The 15154-nt window shown below is 55.2% G+C and overlaps 1 protein-coding gene across 2 annotated transcripts in view; it reads left to right on the top strand.

Annotated features, from left to right (window-relative positions):
* The window catches only part of SKAP1 (src kinase associated phosphoprotein 1), a 125699-nt gene that overhangs the window by 103841 nt on the left and 6704 nt on the right, over positions 1–15154 (top strand). For both annotated transcript variants that reach the window (XM_065856319.2, XM_071818141.1), the window contains exons 7-11: positions 574–698; positions 1425–1488; positions 1800–1961; positions 5046–5108; positions 9958–10070. In XM_065856319.2, coding sequence (XP_065712391.2) covers positions 574–698; positions 1425–1488; positions 1800–1961; positions 5046–5108; positions 9958–10070 — 527 coding nt within the window. The remainder of the gene's footprint in view (positions 1–573; positions 699–1424; positions 1489–1799; positions 1962–5045; positions 5109–9957; positions 10071–15154) is intronic.

Below are 15154 nucleotides of genomic sequence, written 5' to 3'. Positions count from 1 at the left end.
TCAGAGCCTGCCTGAATTGTACTCCCACGCTTCCCCAACAAGATTCATAAGGAAATAACGAGCTGGGGTAAATAAAGCCGCTCAGATGCCTGTGGGGATGCCTCTCTGGCCCCGCTGACACCGACCGTGCGTGTGCATCGGCGAGATCTGTCAGCCAGTTCTCAAAGGCCCCACTAAGTATTTCTTCCTGTACGCCGGCCCGTTAATTCCTTAGCAGCAGAATAATCATTGATATCATATTTCCCCGAGTACACGGTGGTCTCTGCTTCATTACAACCAGCTCATCTTGTGCAACCTCCTGACCCCGCAACCTTCCGCTGGCTGCTGGCAGTCTCCTGGGGCTGGAAGGGGCATCCTCTTTACTGTGTCTTGATGAAGATTTTATAATGGTCCCTTTGGATTTCCGGGGGGCGGACGTGCTTAGACTGATGGGTTTTTTCTGGCCGTTTCCCACTGATATGTGGTGTTTCTTGGTCTCCCCGCGTGGGTGACAGACACCTGCACCAGCCTGCAGTACTGTGAGCTTGAGAATAAGTTGCAAACCCCACATTTAGCACATTTCTCTTCTTCCAGGCAAGCAACCTAAAGGCAGCTTCTCCATTGAGCACTATAGTGCCCGCCTGGCTTTCCATCTCCGCAAAGACTCTCGAAAAAGATGCTGTTTCGAGTTAACCTGCCCTGGCAAACGCACCTACGAGGTAGGAACTGGGGAAGAACTGAACTTCCTGGGCTGGTTTGAGCACTCAGTTCAAAAGCATGAGCTGTTGGGCCTGGTGCAGGGCCAGGGAGGCTGTGAACCTCCAACCCCCCCCAAACAAACCGAGCAGCACTGCAGAAGGTGCCGCTGCTTCTCCTTGGCGGGTCATCTCACCATGGACCTTCCCTTGGCACAAGAGCGACCCTGGGCTCTCTTAGCACTTGTGGGGCAGGAGGATGAAGTGAGAACACGGATTAGAAGCAGTAGAGGATTGGGTTTGGAAAGCCCATTTTTAAACAAGCAGTTCAGAGGCAGGTTAAATTTAACCTTCCAGTGTTTTGGGCATCCAGGGAGGAGCCTAAAAACTGGTATAATGAGAAACCTGGCTCAATCCACAAAGTGTGCACGAGAGCCTTCCTGAGCTTCAGGGAGATTTTGGATATAGAGTCTTGCTTCAGAGTCAGTATAATATATTCAGTGGGGATCGTGGTTTTCATCTGAATTATTTTAATGAATTAGGCTTGACAGCCTTCCTCTGGGATAGTCTAGCTTAGTTCTGCTGCAGTTTCCCTGTTTGGAATAGGGAGAAAAAGAAGCAAAATTGTTATCCCAAAGTCACGGGGTAGGGAATGGCAGATCCAGCATCTCCATCCCCTATTCCAGCCTCAATGTTTTTCCTCTTCCTACATCCAAGAACCAGCTCGATAACGGGTGACCCTCTCTCCAGTTCACAGCCCCAAGCCCAGCAGAGGCTGAAGATTGGGTGGACCAGATCCAGTTCCTCCTAAAGGGTGAGTCTGGCAGCTTGGCCCAAGCCAAGGGCAGAGCTGTTTGAGCAGATCCTGCCTTTATTCCCTGGCATTTGCCATCCTTCCATGGGCTTTTCCTTTGGTTCAGCCTGTTCTCAGCTTCCATCCCGTTTTCTTTACACCAGCAGCTCATGGGCTGAGCAAGGGGACAGTTCACTCCCTGCAAGGTCCACAGTGAGCACTGAGTGCAACGCACAGGCTTTGCCACTTGATTTCAACCCACTGAAAGCAGCAACATCCAGCTGGTACATGGATTTGCTCTTTCTCACCGCACTTTTGCTCCCTCCTGCCAGACCTGAGCTCCCTCACCATCCCGTGCGATGAGGATGAAGAAGGACCCTACAATGACGTGGACAGTTCGGACTCTGTGAACACAGCATCCCACAATACCACCCTGAATCAGGATGAGCCCAGTGCTGGGATGGAAGATGATGACATCTACGAGGTTTTACCAGGTGAGTGACCAAATAAACAGGTTAAAACCTGAGCCAAGCCCTGCAAACATGGCAGGAGACCTTGGCCGCATCACACACTGATGGAAATGAACATCCAGGGTTCTGTTGAGTGTAACCGACCCATAACTCAAAGGTTTGACCCCATTTCTTCATTCAGCCTGGCTGATGGACCACAAGAGCTGCTGAGGTGGGGGTTTGACAATCAGGTGGGGTGGCTTTTAGAGGTTGTGCTCCGTTCAGCTCCGGTAATATTAAGTTTGAGAGTGGAATCTCTGGGCTGTGTTACCTGGAAAATCAGACTTTAGATGATGAAAATGCTCCCTTCTGGGCATGCAGTCGTGGCCGTAACACAATTACAGGCCTTCCAAGAGATGATAAAATAACTACATTAAAGACCAGTGCTTGTTCACTAAGGGTGTACGAGGGCTGGAGGCAGCACGGCAGCGGCTGCCGGTTAAAGGAGCCGGGAGCATCTTCCTGGCACAGAACCAAACAGCCTGCGAGGGTGACACGGTCTGCAACGTTTCTTACCGTTGGAGCAGAAATCACGGCGTGACACGGCCCAGGGCTTGGTCAACGGGTCACCTGCGCCTTATTCAAACCCATGTGCTCTTCTGCGTGGCCCTTTACACCCCCAGGACCCCCCAGGAAGCGCAGGGAAAGTTGTGGTCCAAGCTTTGGGGTCCCCTGGGCCCGGCTGCTGCCGTCGTGTCCCGAGTGAAAACAGAGAGAAAGAGGTAGAGAGAAAAAAAGGAAAGAGGGGGGAGATGAAGAGATAATTTCCTCAGCAAGTCATCGTCGTTAATGAAGTTTTACAAAAACAGATACAACCAAGGAAAAATAAAATTTCACAGGTGATAAATTTTTCCAATTTCCCTGGCAGAATTCGATAGGATTGTTAAATTAAGAGTGAAGGTGTCTGTTAGGAAGCAACGAGCAGTGATGGGTAATTTTATAGAGTGGAAAATTGAATCAAATTGCTACATTAAAACACAGCTCCTCTGAGATTGTGCCCAATGCCCAGGCTGCTCCGGCGCAGCACTGGGGAGCACGGGCTGGGGCGCACGGGGGGCTCCGCACCCCTCGTGTGGGCGCCCAGGGCTGCCCAGGGGGTGCAAAGGGCGTTTTCCCAGGGTGATGTGGCCCAAACTGTGATGCTCTGCACAGGGGGAAGCAGCACAGCCCCCGAGAGATGCATTTTTCAGCGTTTCTCTCTGATTCCTCACTATAAACCGCAGGTATTGGCTGAGATCAGGCAGCCAGGCCCTGGGAAGGCAGCACATCGCTCCAGACCCGGCTCGGAGCAGCACCTGGTGCAACAGGCTGCGGTGCGCAGGGAGCTCGTGCGTCCCCGCGGCCCCGTTCGTTCACTGAGCAGCTCAGAACCCCCAGGGGTGCCGCACACCCCAGGGTTTGTGCTGTCCCCACAGCCCGGCAGCGCCAGCCCCCAGGTGCAGGATTCGTGCAGCTTTGCTCATCCTGGATCCCGGCAGCAGCGTTTCCTCCCCGACACGTGTTTTCCTGCTTCGGCGTCCCCAGGAGCGCGTGTGCGTGCGGGAAGGGCGCTGGGCAGGGGTTTCCTGAGGACACCCGGCTCGGGATGGACCGGTGCCCATGGGATGCACGGACACGAAAGGGTGGCTGTGGGGACTCCCTGGTGCAGGTGTCACCCCAGCGGTGGGTGACCCACTTTGGAGGATGCTCAGGTGTTTTCATGGCACCTGGCCGTTGGTTTTACACCCTCCATCTCCTGCCGAGGTGGGATTAGGGGGTTTGGTGCCATTGGTTGAAGTACAGAGGAATCCAGCGGCGAGGGTTTGGGGCGCAGGAATGAGGAGGAGGGCGGCGTTCCAGATACATTTACCTTCTCTTTTACAAATGCAAAGAGCAGGCAAAAAACCACTTTCAATAATTTATTTTAAAATCAATGCTAATGAGATTCTGTCTCGTCAGTGGCCGAGTTTTACAATAAAGTCTGATTTATTTAGAAAAGATCTTCGGTGCCGCTTCCCGGCTAATGGGGGAGCAGCCGCAGTGACCCCCCAGCTTGGGATGCAATTTGTGATCGGGCGCGGAGCTCTGACCTGGTTTGCATTGATCAGCGGCGGGCGGGCGGGAGCGACGGCCGGGCCGGGTCCGCAGCCTTGGGAGCCGCCGAGCGGCTGCAGCGCTTGGCTGCCCTGCGACCAGCGGCCGTGGGACCCGCAGGAGGCACGGCCTTGGTTGCTGTTGGCTGTGCCGAAAGGTGACAGCAAAGCCATGTCCCCAGAGATGCGACAGGGACAGTTCTGCACTGGGCTTGGCCGTGCCAGGGCTGCCCCGTGCTCCCCGACAGCCGCGTAGGACGTGCCAATGAGCGATGTGCCTGAGCATTGGCTTGCCAAAGCATCTCGGAATTGGGTTTTCTTTCTATTACTTTATTAGGTTGCTCGTAGTCCTCACGGGAGCAGCTGATGAGGGTGATGTGCACCCGACCTGCCTCAGCACCCAGAGCTGCTCAGCCGGATGGGTTGTACTCTTATTTCAACCTATTTGTGTGTGGATCCTTGCACCCATCCATCACTCATCATTTTCACAGGGCTTCCCTGTGACTTCCAGCCCCTCCATCCTTAACCTTTTCCACTGTTATCATTCCTTGTTATTTTCTCGCATCCTCCTTCCCCTCCTTGGCCATGCCAGCCTGCCCACCCCTGTCCCTCTTCTTCCTTCTTAATTTCTGCCTCTGCCCCCATCCTTCCCCGCATTTCTCTCCTGGCATTTCTCCTCAGCATCTCATTTTCTCCGGGCTGCGAGTCCTGCACAGGAAGCGTCTCTTCCTATAGGGCACTCGGCAAAGTGCTGCCTAAATTTATGAGGCTATAATAAGTGATTTGTTTTTACCAGTGTTAACAACAATTCATATTTTTATGCACCACGTTTTAAAATATTATCTGTGACTTCCTCCCTTCCACTCTTCACAATTAAGCCGGGAATTTATTATTCTGACAGTCGGGTGCTCTCGTAGCCCTCTGCCTGCCGGGGCTTTGGTGCAGCAGCGCCGCTCCCGGCCCTTCCCCTGACTTCTCTGCTCTTTTCCCCTCCCAGATGAAGAGCTGGACCCCCCCTTGGCACAGGACAGCGAGGATGCTGGGAGCAGCCAGACACGCGGTAAGAGCCCATCCTGCTGGGCCAGCCCAAAGGTTGGGGTCTGAGTCCAGCCTGGGGTGCGGGTGGTGACGGAAGGTGGGAGAGGCCCCAGGAGCAGATTCATGGGTGACAGAGACGCTGCAGCTGGTGAAGTTCAGGTAACTCGGGCTTGGGGAGCTCTCCCCATCTTCTCCACACTATGGGCATGGGGGATGCATCTCCTAGACCAGAGCCAGGCAGCAGGCACGGCCATGGAGAGTGACCCAGCCATCCCAGTGCATCCCGGGGGGCCAGGGAGAGGAGCTGGGGTAGAATAACCCAGAGAGAGGGCAGGAAGTCACCACGGCCCAGAGGAAGCTGCCGCAGGGAGGGATCTGGGCGCGGGGAGCCGGAAGGACGCGGCACCGTCACCCCAGGAACCTGCACCGCCCGCCCGCAGCGGCCAGGGCCCCCACCCCTGCTTTTTCCTCAAGGACCCGCACCGCGGGTCGGGAGCGGAAGGTCTGTTTCCTCCCTGGTGCCACCTGCTTTTCTTTCCATCGCTGCTTCCTCCCCGGAGCAGGAAAGCGACGCTTGTGTCCGAGCAACCGGGGCTGGAGCGGCCGGGCGCTTCCTGCCGGCCCTGGCTCTGCCGCAGGGAACACGCGTCCTCCCGGCACGGCCGGCTCGGGAGAGCTCCCCACACCCTCCTCCCGCTCCGGTGCTGCCTGGCTTGTGGGGTCCTGCCCAGCTGAGGACCCACGTCCCGCTGGTTGGGTGATGGAGAGCGGAGGGTTCAGCGTTGGGTGCTGTGGGTGGCGGTGGTTGAACCAGCGTCACGCACACCTGCGCTCTCCCAAACGCATGAACAGCCCAAGTGTAGCTCAGCTGCTTTATCCCACCCGCAGTCTGAGAGCCCCCACGCCCAGCATCCCGGTGCCTCTGGAAAGCGCGATCCAGTGATTCCCTTTGCCCAACGCCAAACCCTCTTGGGTGTTTGTCCCCAGCCCAGGAGGGCGCCCAGTCCTGTTTCTACACAAATCTTGGTGGCATAGACAAAGGGTGAGTCCTGGCTGCTTGCAGGGACTGGAGCAAGCCAGTGTTTTGCTGCTCCTCATACTTTTGCGGAGCTTGTTTCCCACCCTCTGACACGGCGACTTCTTTGCCCACTGGAGCGTGTGGCAGCTGCAGCCGGTACTGGCCCCCAGGGCTCAGGACAAACATCCCGAGCTTTATAAACCACTCTGTGGTCCTAAAGCGGGGCTGTTTGTCCACGGAGTCGCCTGGGCGCTGGGAGAGGACAACAGAAAGCGCTGGGACGTGCACAAGCACACGGCCGGTTTACTTTGCCTTTCAGAATCGCCCCACAGGAGCGGGCGGCAGCGGAGCAGCTCCCGGTGGGTGTGCGGCTGGCGGGGACAGCGGGCGCAGAGCGGGGTCATGACAAACCCGCACCCCAAGGCCACCCTGAGGATTTTGGCTCTCGCCTGTCACAGCCCTGCCAGCCACTTAAGCACCCTGCTCGTACTCATTAGCATCTGCCTGGCGGTTGTAATTGTTGTTAATGGTTATAACTGGTTTAGTTATTAGCATTGTCATGATTGCTTGAAGTCCTGTGTCTATTTTTACACTAAATAATATATTAGACTCTTGCTTCTGCAATGCTGGGCTGCACTTCAAGTGGGAAAGGTTATCGCGGCGCCGGGGACCGCAGTCCTCGTGCCTTTTGCCGCGGTAATTTGTGCTCCTGTCCAACTGGACCAAGGGTGACAAAGCGGTGCCGCGAGTCCTTGAGCAGAGGCCAGGCTGCGGGGAGGGAGGGAACGGGCCATTTCTTAATTATATCACACGGCCAAAGCGCCAGATGAGCATTTGGCTAATGGAAAACTATTGTTTCTAATTTCGAAGAACCACAAGGATGTGATGATGCTGGAGCGGCCCAGCAAATCCAGCTGAGAGCTTCAGGCTGCTCCTGCCAAGACACCCATTTGCTCCACTCAAGGCTGCTTAATCCCGGCTTTCTGTGCTGGACGGACTCTGAGCTCACCGGCCACATTCAAACAGGGCAAAATTCCTCTACTTACAAAACAAGAAAGTCTGGCAGCCTCCTGCTCCAGTCCCTGCGCTTAGCGTGGCAGGAGGTTTCACCCAGCGTGAGCACAGTGCTGAAAAGCCCTGAGCTGCAGACAGTTGTCATTAGGTTTCAGCATCAACAGGCGTCTGAAGCAACGCGCCCAAAGCGCAGGGGTGGGGGCAGATCGTGCCTCTCCCACAGCCCCCGCTCGGGGCTGCTGGGGCTGCAGCAGAAAACGATGCGCTTGTCACATTTGGCTGGTTTTCTTAATGACCCCAAGGCCCATAAACATGGGAACAGGCTCTCGTCCCACTTACATCAGTGTAAATCAGCCGCGCTGAAATCACGGCTCTGCCCTGAACGCGGGTTTAAATGTCTGGACGGGACATTGGGGCTTTTATTGAAAAACAAAACAAAACAAAACAATTCTCTTCCCTAACAGGGAGCAGAATTAAGCCAGGGTAACACCCGAGTCCTGTGGTGCCTCGTCCGGATCCGCATCCCACCCAGCCCGGAGCCGCAGGTCGGGAGGATCAGGGACGTTCTCTGTCCCATGGAGAGGCTGCAGGGATGTTCTCCCTTGCCCGGTCTCATCTTTAAATGCTGAAATAGGAGCCAGGATCCCTTTTCTGCAAACAGTCTTAATTTTAACAAGCTATTCTCGGTGGCCGGCACAAACACCTTGGTTGCTGTTGAAGTTGTGGCGAAGCGCGGAGCCCATCTGCGCGGTCAGCGAGACGCATCCTCCTGTCCGCTGCGATTAATCCCGACCTTTCGCCGGCAGCGCTGGGGGTGAGACCTTCCATCCCAGCATCCGATGGGGCTGGAAAAAACACCCCAGCTTTTGGGAGCACAGATCTTCCTGTGGGCTGGAAAACATTCTCCTTTTGTATTGGCAGAGTATCACATCCAGGCTCATGCGCACGGTTCCTCCAAAATCTCTGTTTTACCAACAGCTGGAATTTTTGATGCCACCGGAGCTGCTTTTCCCCAGCCTGGTCTCACAGGGGACACCAGCAGGTCGCTGCCACCCACCGTCCCCCATAGCGGCTTGTTCTCCACGTCGCAGTGTTGTCCTCACACCCTCCCAGAATGACCTTTTGTGTTAATTACACAATTCGCTGGTTCCTACCAAGGCTGCTCCTTCGCCTCGGCCTCCTGCCCAGTGCCACACACCCTGATATTTCCATCTCCAGTTCACAACCTCTGGTTCCTGCACTTAGCACGAGCTTAAATAACTCAGTAGCTCCTACTCCTCCTATTCCCTTCCCAATCTTTTCCTCGCCACTCTGTGCTCCCCCTTTAATACTTTCCAAAGGATGCAGACCTACTCTTTTTTTTTTCCCAGCCTTTCTATTTAAGTTCCCCAAGTCCCTGAGTCATTCCAGTTGCTCCCTGCTGTGCCATTATCCATCTCTGTAATGTCCTTTTTCATATTTAGGTGATCAAATCTGGGCACAGCACTCCAGATGCACCCTTATCGCTCGGTCCCTTATACCATATTAGAAACATTTCCTCCAACATGTGCTCGCTATTTTCTATTTATGCTTTCTGGGCTTGGTTCAGCGTGTGGCAGAGCGGCACAGACCGCTGGTACAGCCCCGGCGCTCAACTCCCCCCCTGCAAAACGTGGTTTTACTGGGTTTAATTATCCATGGGGGTCACATCACGGAGGCGGCCGTGTCGTGACATCTGGATTCACCCCCACGTCGGTGCTGGTGCCACCAGAGCCGCCTCCTGCTGACGCCCTTGCTCCAGCAGCGTGTTATAACAGTCGTGCTGTGTGCTTGAGAACTGGAAATTTGGGGCTTTGGGGGTGTTTTTTTGCTGCTGTGAAGGATCTATTGGATGTGCTGGGGCAAAGTGAGCAGAGCAGCCGCTCCTCGGCCGTGGTGCTTCTGTCCCATGGGGACCCTCCTGTTGTGGTGGCTCTGCTCTCCGGGCCCGTGGCTGGGCTGGGCAATGCCGTTTGGAGATGGCAAGGATGGAAATGGTTCATTCTGGAAACGCTGCTGTGACTTCTTCCAGAAAACCCACGCACACTGTTAACCCGGGGCGCTTCCCAGCGCCGGCACCGTTTGCCAACGCTCTCATCACCCCAAACCCGCGGCTTTCAGCAAACCGATCATTTGCCTCCCCCGCGCAAAAAGAAAGTGGGAAAACAAGCGGTTGCCAGCTCACGTGTTCCCTTTGCACTGCAGACTGTGATCACACCTCAGACTCACAGGCTGAGCGAGACCTGAGCTGCATCGTGACAGGGAGGTTTGGGACCTTCTCTGACCTGCTCCATCGGCTGCAATCAGCTTCTTTAATTCGGAAATAAATGTGGTTGTGACCTTCCAGAGCAGCCTCCCAAAGCCCCTGTGGAAATACCGCTGGTAATTAACCGTGCTCCTCTTCCGTGGCCTCTGGTGTGGCCGTTACCCTGGTGGGGACATGTCCCCTGCTGACCAGGTCACTGATCCCCACCTTGGGGACAGTTGGTTTGAGCATGAGAAGGAGTTGAGGGACTTAAGAAAGAGCGACGGCACTTCCAGCTCCCTTTGTGCTTTGTAGTAAAGAGCTTTAATCCGGGCTTTTCTGAAACAGCAACGTTTTTCGGTGTGTTTTTATGTATTTACTGCTCGCTTTTGCGTTGATTTATTGACCAGCCCCTTTTTCTTGCAGCGCATCTTCGGCCTCTAACTGAACCGAGTAGCAAATAATCTCCCTTTGCCCAACACACACAAGCCCCTCTCCCCCAAAAACCTCACCCCACAACCTCAACACATCCCCATCGAATTCCCCGCCACCCTGACCTCTCTTTTTTGTTCCCAGCTTGTCCCCAGCGAGATTATTCCAATTACTACCAAGGCGTGTGGGACTGCAGCAGCGAGTATCCCGACGAGCTCTCCTTCCACCGCGGAGACCTCATCTACATCCTCAGCAAGGTAAGAGCATCGCCCCACGTTCGTTACCAAGGAGCTGGGGCTCAACTGCAAGGTCAAGAGTTGATGAAATTGGTAAAAATCAAGGTGTAGAGTTCAATTTGCTGTTTGGTGGAGGGGGGAGCGGGATGCCGGGGTCCGGTTCCTGCGCGGACGCGCAGGAACCGGACCCCGGCATCCCGCTCCCCCCTCCACGATTGCCCCATCAATGCCCCAAAGCAAGATTATTTAATTTTTATTATTGTTTTTTCCACGCTAATGGAGTTTGTACGTGCTGTTGCTCGGGTATTACAGGGGTAATTGAGTTGTTCAGCCGGGTGTGACCAAGGCTCCCTTCGGCAAGAGCACGCAGGTGAATAAATTACGACTTCGCATTAGCGGGGGCAAGAACGAAGCCACCGGTGCCTGTGACCCTGTCCCAGTCTGTCCCCACAGGGCTCTGTCCTGATCCCAACCGGTCTCTACCAGAGCAGGGTGGCCCTGGCCGACAGCAATGAACTTGAGTTGTGTTTTATGGGTGGTGTTTTACAACATGTTTTGCACCCCAATACGGTACGGGAGCAGCGATGCGCTTGGGGGGTTACATTTTCTTAACGGTGTTTTGCGACGCACTTTGTACCCCAAGAGGGTACGTGAACGGCGATGAATTTGGGGGGTTGCGTTTTGCGGGCGATGGTTTTGCAACGCGCTTTGCGCCCTGACACGGTGCACGAACGGCGATGAACTTGGGGAGTTGCGTTTTCTTGAGGATGTTTTGCGCCCCAATATGGCACGGAAACAGCGACGAACTTGGGGGGCTGCGTTTTGTTGGGTGTGTTTCGCAAGTGCACCCAAAGTGCGGGGGTGCAGATGTTTGGAGATGAAGAGCAGCCCCAAGTCTCAGGCTTGTTCAAGACCAAGGCCAAGTTTTATAGCCGAGAAGAAGACCCAGACTGAGCTTTGCACCCGGGCAGCAGCCACATGATGTCCCCGGGGTGGACACGAGTGACCAGACGCCACGGTGATGGGCGGGACAGTGGCGGTGGCAGCACCAGCCACCCCTCGGAGGTTTGTCCGTACGTCAGAGCCCTGGTGGGGGTGACACCGGGGTGACCCAGGACCATCACTGGGGGTGACACCCGCAGCCCTCAGCGCCCACAGTGCTGCGGTGCCTCGGTGCACCCCACCGATGGCCGAGCAGGTGGGGTGTCCCCCCCGCAACAGCTCGGGGACACAGCTTGGAGTCACGGCAGGGTTTTTGCTCTCTTCAGTGGCTCCAGATTGCGACTCTTGTGCTGGCTTCCTCACACGTAACCGATCGGTCCTGAGAGCTTTTCCCCCGTAAATTACTTTGTGCGACGGATGCTCGCGGCCGCCGCAGAACGGAGGCGGCGCGGGGCCAGGGTGAAAGGAGGGAGGCGATGAGGAGCTGGTGGAGGGGGGAAAGGTGTTTGAAAAGCCTGTTCACTCAGCTGCATTTTAATTTCCTTTTCAATCTTGTCCCAATTAATTTCGCAGAATTAATCTCACAGAAGCAAACTCGGCAGCGCCGAGGCTGCCGTTCCAGCAGCGCGGTCGCTCTGTCTGAACATGAAATAGGAGCTCATATAAAAATCCATCTGGTGTGTGAAACACGCGCCGGCTGCCGCGCGGGTCCTGCCTGACATTTCCACCATGGGTAGCGGGGTCAGTGGACATCGGGAGGGAGGGGGAACACAGTGGGTGCTGCATTGGGGGGTGCCCAGGGCCAGGGCAGCGTTGTCACCCCCTGCACCCCCATGGGAGCGGCCCCTTCGCTGCCATGTCCAGGACATGCCACCCTCAAGAGCTTTTCTTGTCATGTCACCCCCCAGATTGGAGCAGGAGGCTCCTTGTTGCCCCCCATAGGGCCACCAGTGCTTTGTTGGCCCCAGTGACATGGGGATCATGGTGCTAAGGGGTCTCAGGCAGAGCTGGCCAAGCCGCAGAGCCCGTGCCCCCCTCAGCACCCCCAAACACGCTGCCCTCTGCTGCAGCCCAGCCAGGCTCGTATGTGGGGGATCAATTTGGGGAGGGGGGAAGCAGCAATCCCAGCAAAACCCCCAGCGCCGTGTCCCTGTCCACAGCATCGGTCCCTTGTCCCCTGGCTGAGTGATTTGTACGTTATGATAATTATTCGAATGCAGCGAGACTTCCTATTTTAAGTGGGCTTAGTTGGATGTGACAAGCCGGCCATAAAACCGGATAAGTTAATTCTCTCAATTGCTTCCAATGAAAGGGGGGGAGTGGGAAGGGGGGGGCACGTTCCCACACCCCGACCCTCCAGCGAAAGGCGTGTGGTGACATCTAGTGGCATTTTGCTTGGATTTGGGGCCATCTCGCTGGTGGGGAGAGGCCACGGGGGGTGGCCGCAGCCCCCCCATGTGCTGACCTTGCTGGGCGATGGAGCCGATGTGTAACGAGCTGGGTCGGGGCTCAGCGTGCAGCTGCACCCCAGGGTCTCCGAGGGGGTGGGCAGCGCGGATGGGCCCCCGGGGCTGCGCCGCGTTCGGCTCCCATTAATAACCCCTCTGGGAGGGACGGGGACGGGACGGCGGGGTCAGCTGGAAGGCAACGGTCACCCACCGGTCAAATTCAAGCGAGGGCCATCCTTCCCCCCACGCCCCCCCGGCGGGAGCCAATCGTCCAGAACAAGCCCCTGGCAGCCTCATTCCTCCCAGGTAATTTTTATAAATGAGGGGACACCCATCGCAGGCGAGGACAAAAGGGTGGCCGAGCGCTGGGGACGCTGCGCCCGCACGGCCCCCATGCTGCGCCCCAAATTTCGCCCAATCCATGGGGACCCCCCCGCCCGTCTCTGACGCTGTGTCCCAAATTTCGCCCCAACCCCGCTGTTTTCACCCCACAGCGGCCACCGTGCCAGTTCCCAATGTGCCCCCCACCCCTGAACTTCTCCCAGGCTGGTACGTGGTAAATCAGGGGGGTTTAAGGTTTAAGGCGTACCCTGAGCATTTATTTTGCACTGAAATGTATAATAAATGCTGCTAAAGACTTTGGCTTTGACAGAGGTAATAATAAATTCACTGTTAAAGACAGTAGTTTAATTCCTTATACCCTCCAATACTGCGCAGAATAAACTATATTCATCACCGAGTAATTTTTTACCACATAAATCTTTAAAACTAACCGTTGTAGGCTGTTGAGGCTGAAATATTGTGAATTTATTAGATATGCCCATGTAGTATTGGATTCAGAGGTTTCCATTCGAATATATTACAGGGGAAATTTGTGTCTTTAAGTGTGACAATCCTGCCATTTTCCAAAGGCAGCGTTAGAACCGGCAGCTCCTCCAGAGTCAACTCTGCCTTGATTAGGCAGAGATTTAGTAAGGACCCCCTCGCCGATGTGCGGGGGAGCGGGGGTGACATTGCCTGCCATGCCCCATTTCAAACGGGTGGCAAAAAAGAATGAACAAACAAACAAAAAACCCAATCTTTTTGTTTCTAGCGTTAACAAATGCCCGCCGATTCCCCAGTTTATTTCGCAAATGGAAGTGGAAATTTCACTTGGGGTTGCGGTGACAGGAATTATTAAAGCGGAGCCTCGTCGTTAAACCCGTCCCTCCCCGGCCATAACTTTCCCGGGCTGCCGTCGTTTTATGGATCTACATATTCCATCCATACATACGGGTGCGGGCGGTAGATGGATGCGAGTCGTTTTGGTTTGGGAGGTGGTTAATCGGCGATAGATGGAACAAGAGGAGACCTGAGCGGGGGAACTATCGCAAATCTATAGCAAAATGGATGAGGAAGGTTTGAAATCCGGTGTGGATTTGCCCAGAGGCGCGAGGCAGCGCCTCTGCCACCCTCGATTTTGGTTTCTCTGAGCCCGTGGAGCCGCGGTTCCGCGCAGGCATCCTTGTTTCCTTTGCTAATGTCAAACACCAGCAGACTGGAGAAATCTTTGTTCGTTAGAGAGAGACGGAGATAATTATAAAACCATCTCTCGGTTCATGAGGCGCGGGTAACATTTAAACCAATTGATGTGGTAACATTTAAAGCAGTTATATTGCAAAATGTCACGTACGGTCTAGTTTCATTAGAGACGAGTTAATAGATGGATGGAATTGAAACTCCCAGGCCTGGGCGTGAAGTTTCCCTTTGCCATAACTCGGCCTCTCCGGCCGCCGTGTCCATCCAGAGCCGAATTCCCAAAGGTCTCAAACTTCCAGCGCTTTGTCCTCCCTGCAGTTAAAATCATGGACAAGACGGAAACCCCAGGGCCGGGAAAGGGGGTTCAGGGAGCGGAGCATAACGGTACCGCACACAATTAATATTCACATCCTCATTAGTGCTCTGCTCCACCTGCGGATGCTCACAAGCCACCAACGTTCCCCGCTCGCTTCTGCACCGTCTCGCCTTATCTCCTTTTTTTTTCCCCCTTTTCCAAGCTGCTCCATCTGTAAATGAACAAACATCTTGATTTTATAGCCTTTTGCTTTGTAACACGGAGGGGAGGGGGGGGAAGTAGTGAAATGCCTAAGTAAGACTTTAATTCCAAATTCATTTACTCTATAGCGATGAAGTTGTCACAAACCATAATGCAGTATTTAATTAAAATAACAGAAGTGTATCTAGATATGTCCTGGGGTAGCTATCACCAAATTATAGCCTGCGCTACCCGGGTTGTATTTATGAAACGGCGGCGGCTGAGGTGCAGCTGAGCGGATGCAAAGGAGGAAACGTTTCAAGCGTCGTTCTGGCGACGGCTGCGGCTCTGCCGCCCCTGCTGCCCTTCCCTGCGCCGCTTCCCGCGCCTCTGGGACCCTTGGAGCTATTTTGGCTGCGTGGGGGGGTCTGGGGGACCTGGCTGTGGCTCCTGCTCCCGAGCTGGGGTGTCTGGGGGCTGGGACAGGGGCTGGGGCAGAGGGGACACCCCCCCGTCCTGGCTCAGCTCCCCGTCCCAGCCCCGCAACAGTGGGTGCACCCACCCCGGGGGTCCCTCGCCCCCTCCCCACAGCCCTTGCAGCGATCTCAGGGGAAAGATGGGTGGTTAGGGTCACCAATTCATCAGGAGCATAAATCCTGCTGGAGAAACGAAGCCGTGACTGTGGGGCTGGCAGGGATGGG

This window comes from Patagioenas fasciata, chromosome 22 (assembly GCF_037038585.1).
Source record: "Patagioenas fasciata isolate bPatFas1 chromosome 22, bPatFas1.hap1, whole genome shotgun sequence".
NCBI classification, from domain to species: Eukaryota; Metazoa; Chordata; class Aves; order Columbiformes; family Columbidae; genus Patagioenas; species Patagioenas fasciata.
This window is presented reverse-complemented; position numbering and strand designations above follow the sequence as displayed.